Source organism: Gracilinanus agilis, chromosome 2 (genome assembly GCF_016433145.1).
Source record: "Gracilinanus agilis isolate LMUSP501 chromosome 2, AgileGrace, whole genome shotgun sequence".
In the NCBI taxonomy this organism is placed as follows: domain Eukaryota; kingdom Metazoa; phylum Chordata; class Mammalia; order Didelphimorphia; family Didelphidae; genus Gracilinanus; species Gracilinanus agilis.
Genome location: NC_058131.1, coordinates 354,899,425 through 354,913,405, shown reverse-complemented (window position 1 = coordinate 354,913,405; position 13,981 = coordinate 354,899,425). Strand labels below are relative to the sequence as shown.

The 13,981-nt window shown below is 43.4% G+C and overlaps 1 protein-coding gene across 3 annotated transcripts; it reads left to right on the top strand.

Moving 5' to 3' along the window:
• The first annotated feature begins 236 nt into the window (after window positions 1–236).
• Window positions 237–13,387, top strand: CPLX2 (complexin 2). Of its 3 annotated transcripts, none has more exons than XM_044661648.1 (4): window positions 237–323; window positions 4,853–4,970; window positions 11,843–12,018; window positions 12,809–13,387. In XM_044661648.1, exons 2-4 carry the CDS (start codon window positions 4,940–4,942, stop codon window positions 13,004–13,006), a joined length of 405 nt encoding a protein of 134 aa, XP_044517583.1. In that variant the 5' UTR covers window positions 237–323; window positions 4,853–4,939; the 3' UTR covers window positions 13,007–13,387. The 3 variants fall into 3 exon arrangements, with proteins under 3 accessions (XP_044517583.1, XP_044517584.1, XP_044517582.1); XM_044661649.1 differs by having other exon boundaries at window positions 315–361; XM_044661647.1 differs by lacking the exons at window positions 237–323; window positions 4,853–4,970 and having other exon boundaries at window positions 11,166–12,018.
• The last annotated feature ends 594 nt before the right edge of the window (window positions 13,388–13,981 follow it).

Sequence of the window (13,981 nt, the reverse complement as noted above, 5' to 3'; positions counted from 1 at the left end):
GAGAAGGGAGGGAGGGAGGAAGAAGGAGGGATGGATAGAGAAAGAAGGAAGGAGAGAGGGAGAAAAAGGAAAGGAGGGAGGGAGAGAGAGGTTGGTTTGAATTTCCCATCTGGAAGGGGAGAGGCAACGCGTCAGGGCCAGAGTGATGGGAGGGATTGGAGGAGGGCGTGTTTAGCCGCGGTGGTGGCAGGCTGGGCTCGGGGAGCAGAGTTGCACTTGGCCGGGACCGGAGCCGGAACGGGAGGAGGGAAGTGAAGGCGGTGGCGGTGTCCGTGGGCCAGGCAGGATCGCTGCAGTGACTGGCGGGCGTCAGGGGCAGCGAGGTCAGTGTGAGTGCTGCTGGTGGGACTGGACCGCAGAGGTGAAAAGGGGTCTTAGCTTGGGGGGTGCTGACGGGACAGCTCTGGCGGGAGGGGTGAGGAGATCTGGCAGAGAATCTAAGAAAGGAAGCGAGAAGCCACCGGACTGTGAGGCCGAGTCAGGGGCCCAGAGGGGGTGTCCCTCTGTAAGCAGTCTCTGCCTTCAAAAGGAAAGCTTGTTCCCCCCCCCCAACTCCAACCCCAAAAGACCTAAGGTGGCGAGGATCAGGATAGATAGCATTCTTGGCCCTCAGCCCTAGCTCCAGAAAGCTGAAAGGGGAGGGTCTCGGGTCTCGGGTCTCTTTATGAATCACCCCTTCTTGAGGAGGGAAAAGTCACACACACACACACACACACACACACACACACACACACACATGCACGCACAACACACACGCGCGCGAGCTAGGGCGCGGGCGCGCACGCACAAACACACACACACACACACACACACACACTTCAGACCAAAGACTGCAAGACGGCGGGAACCTGCAGCGGGAGATGGAGGGGGGGGGGGGGGGACAGGGAAGAGAAGGAGGAGGAAAAGGGGAGTGGGAGCAGTCGAGAAACTGAGTCTGGACCCCAAGATGGGAGGGGCCTTCCCCAGCTACTGCAAAGTTTCCTACTGACTTTGCTGCTGGACCTGAGCAGGAATCCCTGAGATCTGGGCATCTCCTGCAGTGGCCAGAGAGCCTCAGCGCTGTGTTTGGTGCGGCTGTCTCCGAGGAGATATGTTTTTTCCACTGTTGGGCCAGATATATTTTTCAGGTTTTTCCCCCTCCCCACCTTTCCAGCCCCCCACCCCCACCCCTGACACATGGAGTAAATTCTTTCTTTTTGCCTGCATAATGGCTCCCTCTCTGCTCAGGATACCTGCTGCAATCCATCCCACCCACCCTCAGAGGACACCTTCTCTCCCTCCACCCTACCCCCTCCAAAATTCTTCCTCCGTTCCCTAATACAGTACACCTCCTTCTCGCTCTCCAACTCCCATTCCCACCATTCTCCCTCACCATAAGATAGCCCTTCCCTACTTCCCTCCAAAAACACCTCATTCCTCTCAGCCCCCAGAACACTTCCCTCTTTCCCATTTCACTGGGATATCTGATTTCAATCTCAATATCCTAGACAGGAAGAGAGGAAATCTTGGGCAGGAAAATGAGATTGACTTTCCCTTAGAGCTTGGGTGGGAACTAGAATTCAGGATCATTAAGAATAAGTCCCCTAGTCCTGAAGATATACTCTGCCATTTTCCCCTCTCCTCTCCTCCCGGAAACTTCACTCTCAGTTCTGGAGTCCAGAGGTGACCTAGAGTAGGAGGGGAGGCCATTCAGGGTCAGAGATACCACTTAGTGGCTCTGCTCCTGCCTTTGCACTAGGATCTTTTGGGTGATGAGCTAGTGTAATGGAACGTCTTCTTGGAGTCCTGAAGACCTAAATTCAAATCCCAACTCTAACTTGCTAGCTATGTGATCCTAGACAAGTTTCTTCTCTCTGAGCCTCACTCTCCATATCTGAAAAATGGAGATAATACACTACTTACCTCAAAGGGTTGTGAGGAAAGTTCTTTGACAACATTAAGGTGCTATGGAAATTGGAGCTATTATTTTTATTGGTATCTGAAGGGCCCCCTAGCAGAAAGAAACACTTGTGAGGGTGTTTGGGTATGCAGGAAATCTCACTGCAGAGCAGAGCAAGTCATATAACTTTTCCAGGCCTTTGGTTTCCTCATATGTAAGAATACTCATTTTACAGAATGGATTATAAATAATGTAATGGATTGTTGGATTTCTAAGATCACTTCCAATTCCCAATCCTATGATTTAACCTACATTTATAGAATTTAGAGCCAAAAAACAACTAAAAGATCATCCTAGACCAATTATTTTACAGATGAGGAAGCTGAATCCCAAGAGGACAAGTGATTTGCCCAAGGTCACAAAGCTAGTGACAGAGGGATGGATACCTCCTAACCCTAATGCTGCCATCACCATCACTAGCTCCCTTAGCTCCTGAGCTCTGCCTGGGAGAATAAAAGGATGGGGACTCTATGTGAGGGTATAATGGGGTGGGAGATATAGTGCAGAGGCCTTGTGTTGCCCAAATTGCAAGAATCAAGTCCAGACCTTGACCCTGACAGGTTTGCAAAAACTCTGGAGAGCCAGCTAGAGGGGCCCCCTGGTGGCATCAAATACAAATGTGAATGCATGTGTGTGTGTGTGTGTGTGTGTGTGTGTGTATTCCCCTATGAAAACTCAGATACATATATACACATACTTGGATTCAAACACAGACAAAGATATGCAGAGATTGGTACAAAGATTTATGCATATATGTATACAATCAGACATATAGTCATACAAATATATGCATGTGCATACATACATAGTGAAATTCACCCATACAAAGACCCACAAATACACATTTAGCTATTGTTGCATAGTCATTCTTCTGGGTCTTTGGTATCATTTGCTTAACCTTGCTGAGTTTGACTATCAGAGATGTTCATGTCCTACCCCAATCTCCATTTCCTTCCTGCTCTTGCTGCTGCTACTACCATGAATGTTTGTGGCTGGCTCATTCCTTCAATGCTGCTATATCCCAACAAAAGATGAATGCAGAACTTCGTGTCTTTCTTCTATTTCTACCAAAGCCTTAGACCAAATTTTCCTGCATCTGCCTATGCCTTTGTGTGTGTGTGTGTGTGTGTGTGTGTGTGTGAGAGAGAGAGAGAGAGACAGAGAGAGAGAGAGAGAGAGAGAGAGAGAGAGAGAGAGAGAGAGAGAAAGTGACAGAGAGAGAAAGAGAGAAGGAGGGAGAGGGAAGGAAGGAGGGAGGAAAGGAGGGGAAGAGATAGAGAGAGATGTCAGCATGAGCATGTGTACATGACTAGGTATCTTGGGAGAAGATATCCATGTAAGCATGTTTAGATGACTCTGGTACATAGGTGTGAGTCTGGGACTGGATCCACATTTTTGCCCAGCCCTGGGCCCTGGTCCCTGATTAAGCAGTATTATTCTGTGTGGTCAGCAAGTTCTATGGGGCAAGTGAGACCCTAATGTCAGAATTCAGGGCCTTTGGCTTAAAAAACAGGGCCTGTTTTTTAAGATGTCTCTCCTTCAGATCTCAGGTTTCTGCTCAAATCCTGGCAGCTTCCTCTTTCTTCTCCTACTTGGATCTGTCCAGAAGAGGCCTTAGAGATCATCTAGTCCAATTCCCTTATTTGACAGATGAGGAAACTGAAGCCCAGAGAGGGAAATTGAATTGTCCAAAGTCACACTAGATGAACTCATGATAGAGCCAAGATTTGAGTACAGATATCCTAACTTCCAGCCCAGGGCTCTCTTCCCTGCCCTCCTTCTAGAGTGAAAATGGACAAAACTTCTGAAAACCCAGAAAAGAAGCAAGATTTGAGAACCTAACTCCAAATTTTCAGGATATGACCTCAAATGTCACATTGCTAACCTCCCACCTCTTATAGGGATCCTACAGTCAGCCAGGCAAGGATAATCCAGACTCTTAAAAACCTCCAGGAACAGGAAATCCACTGACTTTCTAAGATCACCTTCCACCAGGAGACAAGTCTAATCATTAAGGAATTCTTCACAAATCCTTATATCTAATTTAGGTCTGCCTCCTGTACCTTCTCCCAATTTCTCCTCTTTGTTCTTTCTGAATCTAAGAAGAATAAATAGAATCCTTCTTCCATGACACAGCTTTTCAGATAGGGAAGAGATCATATGTGTACTAGAATGGCATATGTCAAGCAGAAGAGATGCCTATTTGGGAAGATTCCAGTAACTCACATTTCTGTAGCACTTAACACCACAAAGTGCTTTCGCTTCATCACAACCCTATAAGTTAGAGAGAGCATGCATCATTTTCCCCATTTTGCAAATGAGGAAACTAAGCTGAAGCAATTTGGTGAACATTACACAGGCAGTAAATGTCAGCATAAGGATTAGAAGCTAGGTCTTCTCGCTCCAAGTCTAGGGTCTTTTTTACCACATAGCAGTTGCCATGAACCCCAGGGAACATTCCATACTCTGAAGCAGGAAGCACCAATTGGAAGCCTTGGATCCTAAATCGAGGACCTAAGAATTCCTGAGTTGTTAATACAATATTGAAAAGAACAAGACTTTATTTCCAGAAACCTGGGATCTGACACCCATTGTCAGACTTGGGTTTGGATCTCAGATCTGAAACCCAAAGTCAGATTTAACCTCTGCTAAGTTGTTTCACTTCTTTGGGTACTCATTTACTCCTTTCTGAAATGAAGATAGTAATCCTTATGTTTCTATCTCCCAGGGTTGTTGTTTTTTAAAGAAAACATTTTGATAAATCTTAAATTACTATGGAATTGGAGATGGAGGTAATTATTATTTCTGGTTCAAATATATTTCTGTGTAAACTCTGTCTTCTACTACCCTACCTGTCCCTCCTACCCAAAAAAATGATGTTTGTACCTCACCAGGATCATTTTTCCTTTCTAGGTGGCATTTTTCCTCTCAGCAATCCTACTACAAGCCCTGGATGAAAATTCTGCTGCTGTTTAGAGTGCATTAATTGGAGTAACAACCATGGATTTTGTTATGAAGCAAGCCCTTGGTGGTGAGTCATACAGTCATAGAGCATAAGATGCCAATATTGTAAAAGGCTTTAGAATATGGATTGTAAGAGCTAACAGGAAGGCTTCCAACATACCCTATAGAAGCTACAAGGGATCTAGAAGCTATCTGGGTCCCATTTAAATTCTCTCACTTTACAGAATGGGGTACTGAGGCTCAAAGAGCAGATGTAACTTGTTCAAGGAGCATAGAACAAGTTAGTAGCTGAGCTAGAACTAGAATGCCAGTTATCTAATTTCCAGGCCTCCTAATCTACCCACTTGCTGTTATTATAAAACAAAAAAAAATCTAATAAACATGTATTGTTTACCAAACCTATCACATACAAAATACCATGCTGGGCACTGGAGTTGAAAAAAATGACAAGCAACCCCATCCCTGTCTCAAGGAGTTTATAATATGATGGGGGCAGGGAAGAAGGGAATATAGCACATATACGAGGATAGTTTGGCAAGACTTATTCTTAGTAACTCCATGTTGGCCATTTGTGATTATTTAATTCTTTTCTAAATGTTCACAAACCATCTATTTAATAATCCAGACTTGAATTTTTCCTGAAATGACCATCTGGTTTATTGTTCTGTAGCTATTGAAATCCACCATTTCCCCCAATTATTAAAAAGCAAGACTGCCCAATCTCTACTGGCACCTCTCCCATTTTCCATTATTGCTTGAAGGCCACCAATAATAACTTTACTTCACACCTATAAATTTCTTCAGCCCTCTAGAATTGATCCCACCTGGACCTAGAGGCTGATACTCCCTCAGAGCTTGCTGAATTCTCTCTTCTGATCTCTATCTTGGGATATAATTTCCTCCTTAGAATATTTTGTTCAAACTTTTATCATCTCCTACCTGAAATCTTTAAGTAGTCTCTCTTTTTTTAAACCCTTGCCTTCCTTCCATCTTAGATTTAATATTATGTATTGGTTCCAAGACAGAAGACTGGTAATGGCTAGGCAATGGGGGTCAAGTGACTTACTCAAGATCACACAGCTAGAAAATATGAGACCAGCTTTGAACACAGTACTTCCCAACTCTAGGCATGGCTCTCAATCCACTGAGCCACCCAGCTGCCCCCTAATAGTCTCTTAATTCCTCTCCCTTCTAGTTTTATCTCTCCTCATTCTCCACATAGTTACCAAAATATTTTTTCTCTACTGCCCAAACATTTTCAATGGCTCCATATTGCCTCTAGGCTGAAATACAAACTCCTTAACCTGGTATTTAAAGTTTTCTACAAGCTGATTCCAGCCTACCTTTCCAAGTATTTCATTTTTACTGCTTTTAATGCACTCTCCATTTATTCAATCAGGCAGACAATCAATTAACAAGCATTTATTAAGCTTCCATTATTTGCTGGGAGTACAAAGACAAAAATGAAACAATCCCTGCCTTTACAGAACGTAATAGGTAGCTAGGGAGACAACAGACACATGCACACACACACACACATACACACATGATGCTAGGCAATTTTTTTTATGGGGAAAGGTAGATGTAGAAAGGCTTCAAGTAGAATGTGGTCATATTATTGAGTTTTGAATTAATCTAGAGATTCTATGAGGCAGAGAGAAGGAGAAATTAAATTCCAGAAATGGAGACAGCCAGTGCAAAGGGAAGAATGCATTCCATACTCCTTGTTGTTTCACAACCTCAGCATTCTATTTCTTAACACCAGGTCTTCCAACAGGGTACTCCATGCCTAGAACGCACTCCTTCCACTTCTCTGAGTTTCTCTAGTTTCCTTCAAGGTTTGGCAAAGGTTTCAATTCCTATGTAAAGCCTTTTCTGGGAATAATCTTCTTGAATTATCTATCTCCCAGATCTGTTGGAACTTCTGTATAGAGGTGAGGAAACAAGAATGGCTGTCATTATTAATAAAAGACATGGCAGAGGCAGCTAGTGGCTCAGTGGATAGGAAGCTAAGCCTGCAGACAGGAGGTCCTAGTTTCAAATCTGGCCTTAGGAACTTCCCAGCTGTGTGACCCTGGCCAGTCATTTAACCCTATTTGCCTAGCCTTTACTGCTCTTCTGCCTTGGAATCAAAACTTAATATCAAATCTAAGAGATAAGGTAAGGGTTTTTTTTTAAAAAGCATAGTACTAACCAGTGGAAATACGCATCAGCCGTGGGGGGGAGGGGGAGAATGGAGCTTGAGGGGTGAAGGGGAAAGTAAGAGCATGAATTATGTAACCATGTTAACTTTTCTAAAAAATAAATATTAATAAATGTTTAAATAAATAAACAAACAAATAAATAAATGAAAGCATAGTGCTCTCATCCACTTACTCTACCACATTATGTTTCCTAAGTCCATGTCCTATAAAAAATTATCAAGGACCCCGTATATTATAGGTTTCAATTCTGACCAGTATTTCAAAGATAAGGGATAGTTGCCTATTCACAAGATCTTTCATCCATGACCTCAGAGATTATATATAAATGGCTTTCTTCTGTGAATTCCAGGGCACTAACAGAAATGCCCAGATTCAATATCTATTGAATAGAACTTGTAAACATTGAAAAACAGGAAAATGTAGGTGTGGGAGTATGGGGATCAGAGACAGAGACAGGGAGAGACAGAGACAGAGAGCAGACATCTATTCTAACTCATATCCACAAAGGACTCCCCACATTAAGTATAATATATTTAATTGGTTGTCCAGCCTCTGCTTAAAGACTTTTAAGGAAGAAGAACCCACCTGTTTTCTAATCAGTTCAATCTATTCCTAGACAGCTCTAATTGTTAGGAAATTGTTTTAGGGTTTTTTGAGTTTTTTTCTGACATCAAGGCAGAATTTGCCTCTTTGCAACTTCCACCATTTGGTTCTGCCCTCTAGAGCAGGAGTCGGCAACCTTTTTGGCCGTGAGAGCCATAAATGCCACATTTTTTAAAATGTAATTTCATGAGAGCCGTACAGTGCTCACAGTGCGCTCCTGTAACAGTGCCTGAAAAAAAATTGACTTTATGGCTCCTGCAGAAAGAGCCATACGTTGCTGACCCCTGCTCTAGAGTGAAACACAGCCCTTCCCCATTCTCACTGCCCTTCTCTAAACCCTGATACCGATACTGATACTGACACTGATAGTGTCTTTAAACCCTGGCTCCTAGAACTAAACACAATTCTCCAGGTAGGATTTGATGAGAGAAGAATACAGAGGGGCTACTGCTTATCTATTCCTAGAAGCTGTGCTCCTCCTACTATAGCCCAAGGTCACATTCATTTTTCTAGATGCCATGTCATACTTCTGACTCATATTTGAGCTTGCGGTCCACTAAACCCTCAGATCTTTTTCAAAATATTTGTTGCCTATTCAGGTTTCCTTCATCTCATACTTTGAAACTGGGAGGTTGTTCCCTACATCAAAACCTTAGATTTATCCCTATCTAATTTCATCTTAACTAGATTGGGTCCAAAGTTCTAGTTCATCAAGGTACCTTTAGATCCTGACTCTGCCATTCTTGTTAGCTGTCCCTCCCAGCTCTGTATCTTTTGCAAATTTGATGAGCATAACATCAATGCTTTTATTCAAATCACTGATAAAAATGTAAAAATAGCATAAGGACAAGCTTGGATCCTGGGGGGAGGAGGGCACCACTTTGCTTATAAATCAAAACTGAGAAGCAGCAGCAGGATGTTGTAGATTTGAAGTCAAAAGATTTGGGCTCTGCCATTTACTACCTGTGGCTTTAGGTAAGTCGCATCTCTTCACTGGATCTCAGTTTCTTCATCTATAAAATGAAGATGTTGTAAGAGATGATACCAAAGGTCTCTTGCAGTTTTCCAATGCATGATCTCCCTGGTTGTTAATGTTCTCCATCTCCTGGAATTACTTCATATTCATTATCCATGCTTATATTGTATTCCTCCATTACCCCAACCAGAATATAAACTCTTTGAAATTGGGACTATTTCATTCTTGGCTTTCTAGTAACAATACCTAGCATAATGCCTTGCACATAGTAGACACTTAAAAAAATGTTTGATAAATTGAGTTGAATTGTTTTCTCTCCTTCCCAATTTGAAGACCATCCTTCTTGCTAGAAAATATGGTAGAATTAAAACCAAGTGGTTTGACTTCCTTATCATCTATTAGCATTAGGCCATCTTCTATAAAGAACCCTAAATATAGCTTCAAAAGTCCTAGCATTTTTCCAGGAACCTCAGCATTTTCTGAACTTGAGCCTTCCTAACCCAATTTTATCAGTCCCTGTGTAATAATGGGAATATTAAACCTGGGCAGGAAAAGGGACCAAGCTCTTTGTGATGCAATCATAGAAGGATTCAAGTCAGGAGAATTAGGTTCAAGTACCATGCCTTGCCATTTGCTAGCTCTGTAACATGGGACAGCTCAGCTCCTTTCCCTGTGTCTTACTTTCTTCATGAGAGTATTGGCATGGATAATGTTCCAGGGCACTCCCAGCTCATATATTCAGCGATTCTCCAAGTCTATTGTTTTGTGAATTAGAATATGTAAGTTACTACTGTCTCTTTGACAGTCATTGACCTTAATTGGCTGGCTCTTGAGGTCAATTTTGTCCTCTCTCTCTCTCTCTCTCTGTCTCTGTCTCTGTCTCTCATTCTCTCTCTCTCTGTGTCTCTCATTCTATCTCTGTCTTTCTCTCCATCTCTCTCTCTGTCTCTTTCTTTGCCTCTCTTTGTCTCTGTCTCTCCTTCCCTTCTTCTTCCCCCCAACTCCTCTCTCTCTTCTACTACCAAACCTTGCCTAACCTGGCCTGGCCTGAATGCCCCTCAGCTTACCCAAAATCAAAATGTGATGGAGTGTTTTCTTCCCTTAAAAGCAAGAAGGTAAAAAGAAAGTAAAATATAACAAATATGCAGAGCACTGAGCTATCATGTTACTAAGCCCAAGGACCACAGCATCACAGCACATCAGGTCTGTAAGAGACCTTAGAACATAAAATGGCAGAAGTAGAAGGGCCCTTAGAAGTCATCTAATTTAACACTTTACAAATAATGAAACTGAAGACCATGGAGGTTAAATGACTTGTCCAGTGTTTTAAAGGAGTAATGGCAATAATTGAACCCAGGTGTTCTGACAAGGTGAATGTTCTTTCTACTACACTGGGCTGCCATTTCCCCACCCCCCTTCCATAATCTGACCAGACTGGCAGGTACCACTTCCAGGATACAGACGCCCCATTCTCCTCCACTCTAGATTTGGAACTGTCCCTGATGCATAGCCAGCTGCCATCTTATTTTAAGAGAATCCCTACCTCATATCCTCAATATATACTCTTCTCTAATTCCCCCGATCATCCTACTTTCAGGTTCTATTTACCATTCAAAACTAATGTCTTCATGGTCATTCTCATTTCCTTCAAAAGCCAGACCTTATAATTGCCATGATTCAGTTCTCCCAAACCAATTTATCAGGCCTTACCTCACTCCAACTAAGAGGCACAGTGGATAGAGGATTGGCCCTGGAGTCAGGAATACCTAAGTTCAAAACTGGCCTCAGATTCTTATTAGCCGTGTGATCTGGGGCAAGTCACTTATCCCTGTTGGCCTCAGTTTCCTCATGAGTAAAATGAGTTATAGAAGGAAATGGTAAACCATTCCAGTATCTGCCAAGAAAATCCTAAATGGGGTCATGAATTGGACACAACTGAAACAACTAGACAATACCTCACTCTACCTGAAAATTTTCTCATAAGATTAGAGAGAATCCCAGGCATCTACATAAATGCACACAGTTTCTATTGGTTGCATGCCTTCTGTCCAAAAGCTTGCCTTAAAAAGTGATAAAGGACAAAACAACAATTGAAAGGTCTTCAGGTAAAATCTTGATGGCCAATTTTCAGGGACAAAGAGAACATTCCTGGTCAGATAAAAACTGAACCAGATGACTATTAGAGTGATTCCAGTGCTTAGGTTTTATGATTCTGTTCTTGTACTTGAGTTTAATAAATCTGTTCGCCTAAGTCCGGGAGCTCTTTGTGTAGTCACATTAGATTATTTTGAGAGCTCCCTCTTTTTTTCCTCATTAGAATAATTCATGATTATATTGTTATAATTTAATTATTGAAAGCCTCCCATCCTGCTTTATGTAGCCTCAGTCAAGGACTATCATAGACAGTCATGTCTATCATTTCTCTGAATTTTTGAAAATGTGGTACATTTGACCATCAAAATATTCCCTTCCTTCACTTTTACAAACTCTAAGATGACAGTGTAACTCTCTTCCAAATTTCTATCATTCCTCATTGCTGATCAGATTTTTTTTTCTATACTGGCTAGCTGTTCTTCTCCTTATTTCCTCTACCTTCTGAGTCTACTATGATATCCTCTAAGTGGCTGGGCAGTCTATAATACATGATCACAAGGATATCACTTCTGTTTTTCTCTCATTTAATCCTCAAACTCCAACAGCCAGATCCCTTCAAATTCAAGAATCTTCTTCATATCTTTTCTAACACATGCAGTATACTTTCCCTCCCCTTTTATTACATCTGTCTTACTAAATATCTCTCTGTTTCACCCCACCATCCCTTTTTCCATCTGTCCTTCCATTTGTCTTCTGCCTTTTCTTCTATCTCTCATTGGACCTCTTCCTCTCTCCTGACCTTCCCTTTTTAATCCTTCCAGTCCTCCATTACTTCCTCTATCCATCCTTCCCATTAGCCACTTTTCCATACCTTCCTTCGTGCTTTCTTTTAGTCTTTTTTTTAACTTCTTCACTGCATTCTTCCTTCCATCGATTTGCCCGTTTATCTCTTAATCCATCTGTCATATCTCAGTTCTTTCTTCCCTTTTCCCTTCCCCATGTTCATTCCTGGCCCTCCCTTCCCTCAGATTGATTCATATCTTCCCTCCTATTGCTTCACAGGGGCCACCAAAGACATGGGGAAAATGTTGGGGGGTGAGGAGGAAAAGGACCCTGATGCCCAGAAGAAAGAAGAGGAGAGGCAGGAAGCCCTACGACAGCAGGAAGAAGAACGCAAAGCCAAGCACGCTCGCATGGAGGCAGAACGGGAAAAGGTTCGGCAGCAGATTCGAGACAAGGTCAGTCTGTCTTTCCCACTTCCTTTCCTTTACCTTTCCCAAGTATTGCCTATAATCATCATCCCTCATATCTGGTATAGCACTTCATATTTTACAAAGAACTAATTTGGTCTTTACAAAAGTCCCCTAAGATAGAATAAAATATTAATATTCCCATTTTATAGATATAGAAACTGACATTCAAAGAGGAGATAAAATTTTTCCAAAGTCACACAAATGAGTTATTAGCATAGCCATGGTTCAAAATCCTGTTTTGATGCTCTTTCATATAACCTGAGCTGGTTCCATGCTTGCTGGGAAGAGAACATCACATATCCTCCCAGTCCAGCCTCAATGGTACCCTTCTGGACCCTGTGCCCAATCATTCCTAGGACAGTATATGGGAAGTCCTTGGAGAGCAAGTTCCTGGAGGAGGATACCCTGTAGTCAGCTTTTGGCTTGGAACCCACCATCACCCTCCCCCTAACCAAGCCAGGGCTCCTATTGGTTGTAAGATATTGGATTGAATTTGCAGTCAGAGGATCTAAATTTGAATCCTGCACTTAGCACTTACTACTCCTGCCAATAACCTGGTCTGGGCCTTAGTTTCCTCCTCAGTAAAATAAAATGATCAAACTAAGTGATCTCTAAGTTCCCTTCTAACTCTAAATCCTATTAGCCTAATAACCAAGCCAGGGCTCCAATGGCAAGGGCACAGGTGGTAGAATGAGTTGAAGTTGACCTACTAAGTAGGACTAAAGATGGCCTCACAGCTGGGTTCCCCCTTTGCTGCTTCTTCCTCCTTATACAGTATGGCCTGAAGAAGAAGGAGGAGAAGGAGGCTGAAGAGAAAGCCGCCCTGGAGCAGCCATGTGAGGGCAGCCTGACCCGCCCTAAAAAAGCCATTCCAGCTGGTTGTGGGGATGAGGAAGAGGAGGAGGAAGAGAGCATCCTTGACACCGTTCTCAAGTACCTACCTGGACCTCTCCAGGACATGTTCAAGAAGTAACCCTGGCCTCAACTCCACCCCATTCTCAACAATCCCACTTTTATTTTTTTATTTATTTTTTTCCACTTTCCATTCAGTATGAATTTTAAAGGGCAAACCTCATTTGACCTCATTCCCCCCCCCTCCACCCCTCACATGGACTGTAAGATCCAAGCCCCTCATTTTTGGCTGGAAACTCCCAGGATTCCTTCCCTGTTCAGTGCTGTCCCCTTCCCCCACACTACCCTGGGCCTCTTGAAGAGCCCTAAGGAAAGAAGGCTGCTGGCCAGGGCTGGGGGCCAGAAATTAGGACCAAACAATTGATGACCTCAGGAGAGGCCAGGGATGTGCTGAAGTGGGAGGAAAGGCCTGACCACTGAGTCCCACACGCACACACTCTTCCTGAACCTCTTCCTACCAGGAACATTCCTCATGCCTTGAGCATGATTTCCACTGCCAGGGTGGGGAAAAGGGTCAGGCTAGTGGGCCCTGGGGGAAGGACGCATAGGAGAGGAGGGTTAGGTTGCCTGTTCTTCCTCTACTACTCCCCTAGAGATCAATGGAGCTCTAAGCCCTGTTCCCCAACCCCAATGGGTCAAAACACCCAACACATTCCAGTCCTGCCCAACATAGCCCAAGGATGGAGGGGCATGGGCCAGCACTGGGTCCTGCACTTGGGAGCCCATCAGCCATCCCCAGAGGACAGTGGAACAGATATGTGTTCCCTTCTTATCTCCTCAATCTCACTTCAATTCCAGGGACTTGGCTCACCATGGTAAGAAGAGTCCCTCCTAGCCTAGTCTCTCCCTGTTCCTGGCTAGACCTGGGAGTTGCAAGAAAGATCAATTGACTGTGGGAGTTATCAATAGAGTCTCTTAGTCCCCAGCCCTGGCTCGTGGATACATAGTCTTCCCCTATTCCCCTGTCATCAACGATATGGAAAGGCCCAGAAGTAGAGAGAGGACCAGAAGAGGGCCTATGCCCTAACCAAAGTAG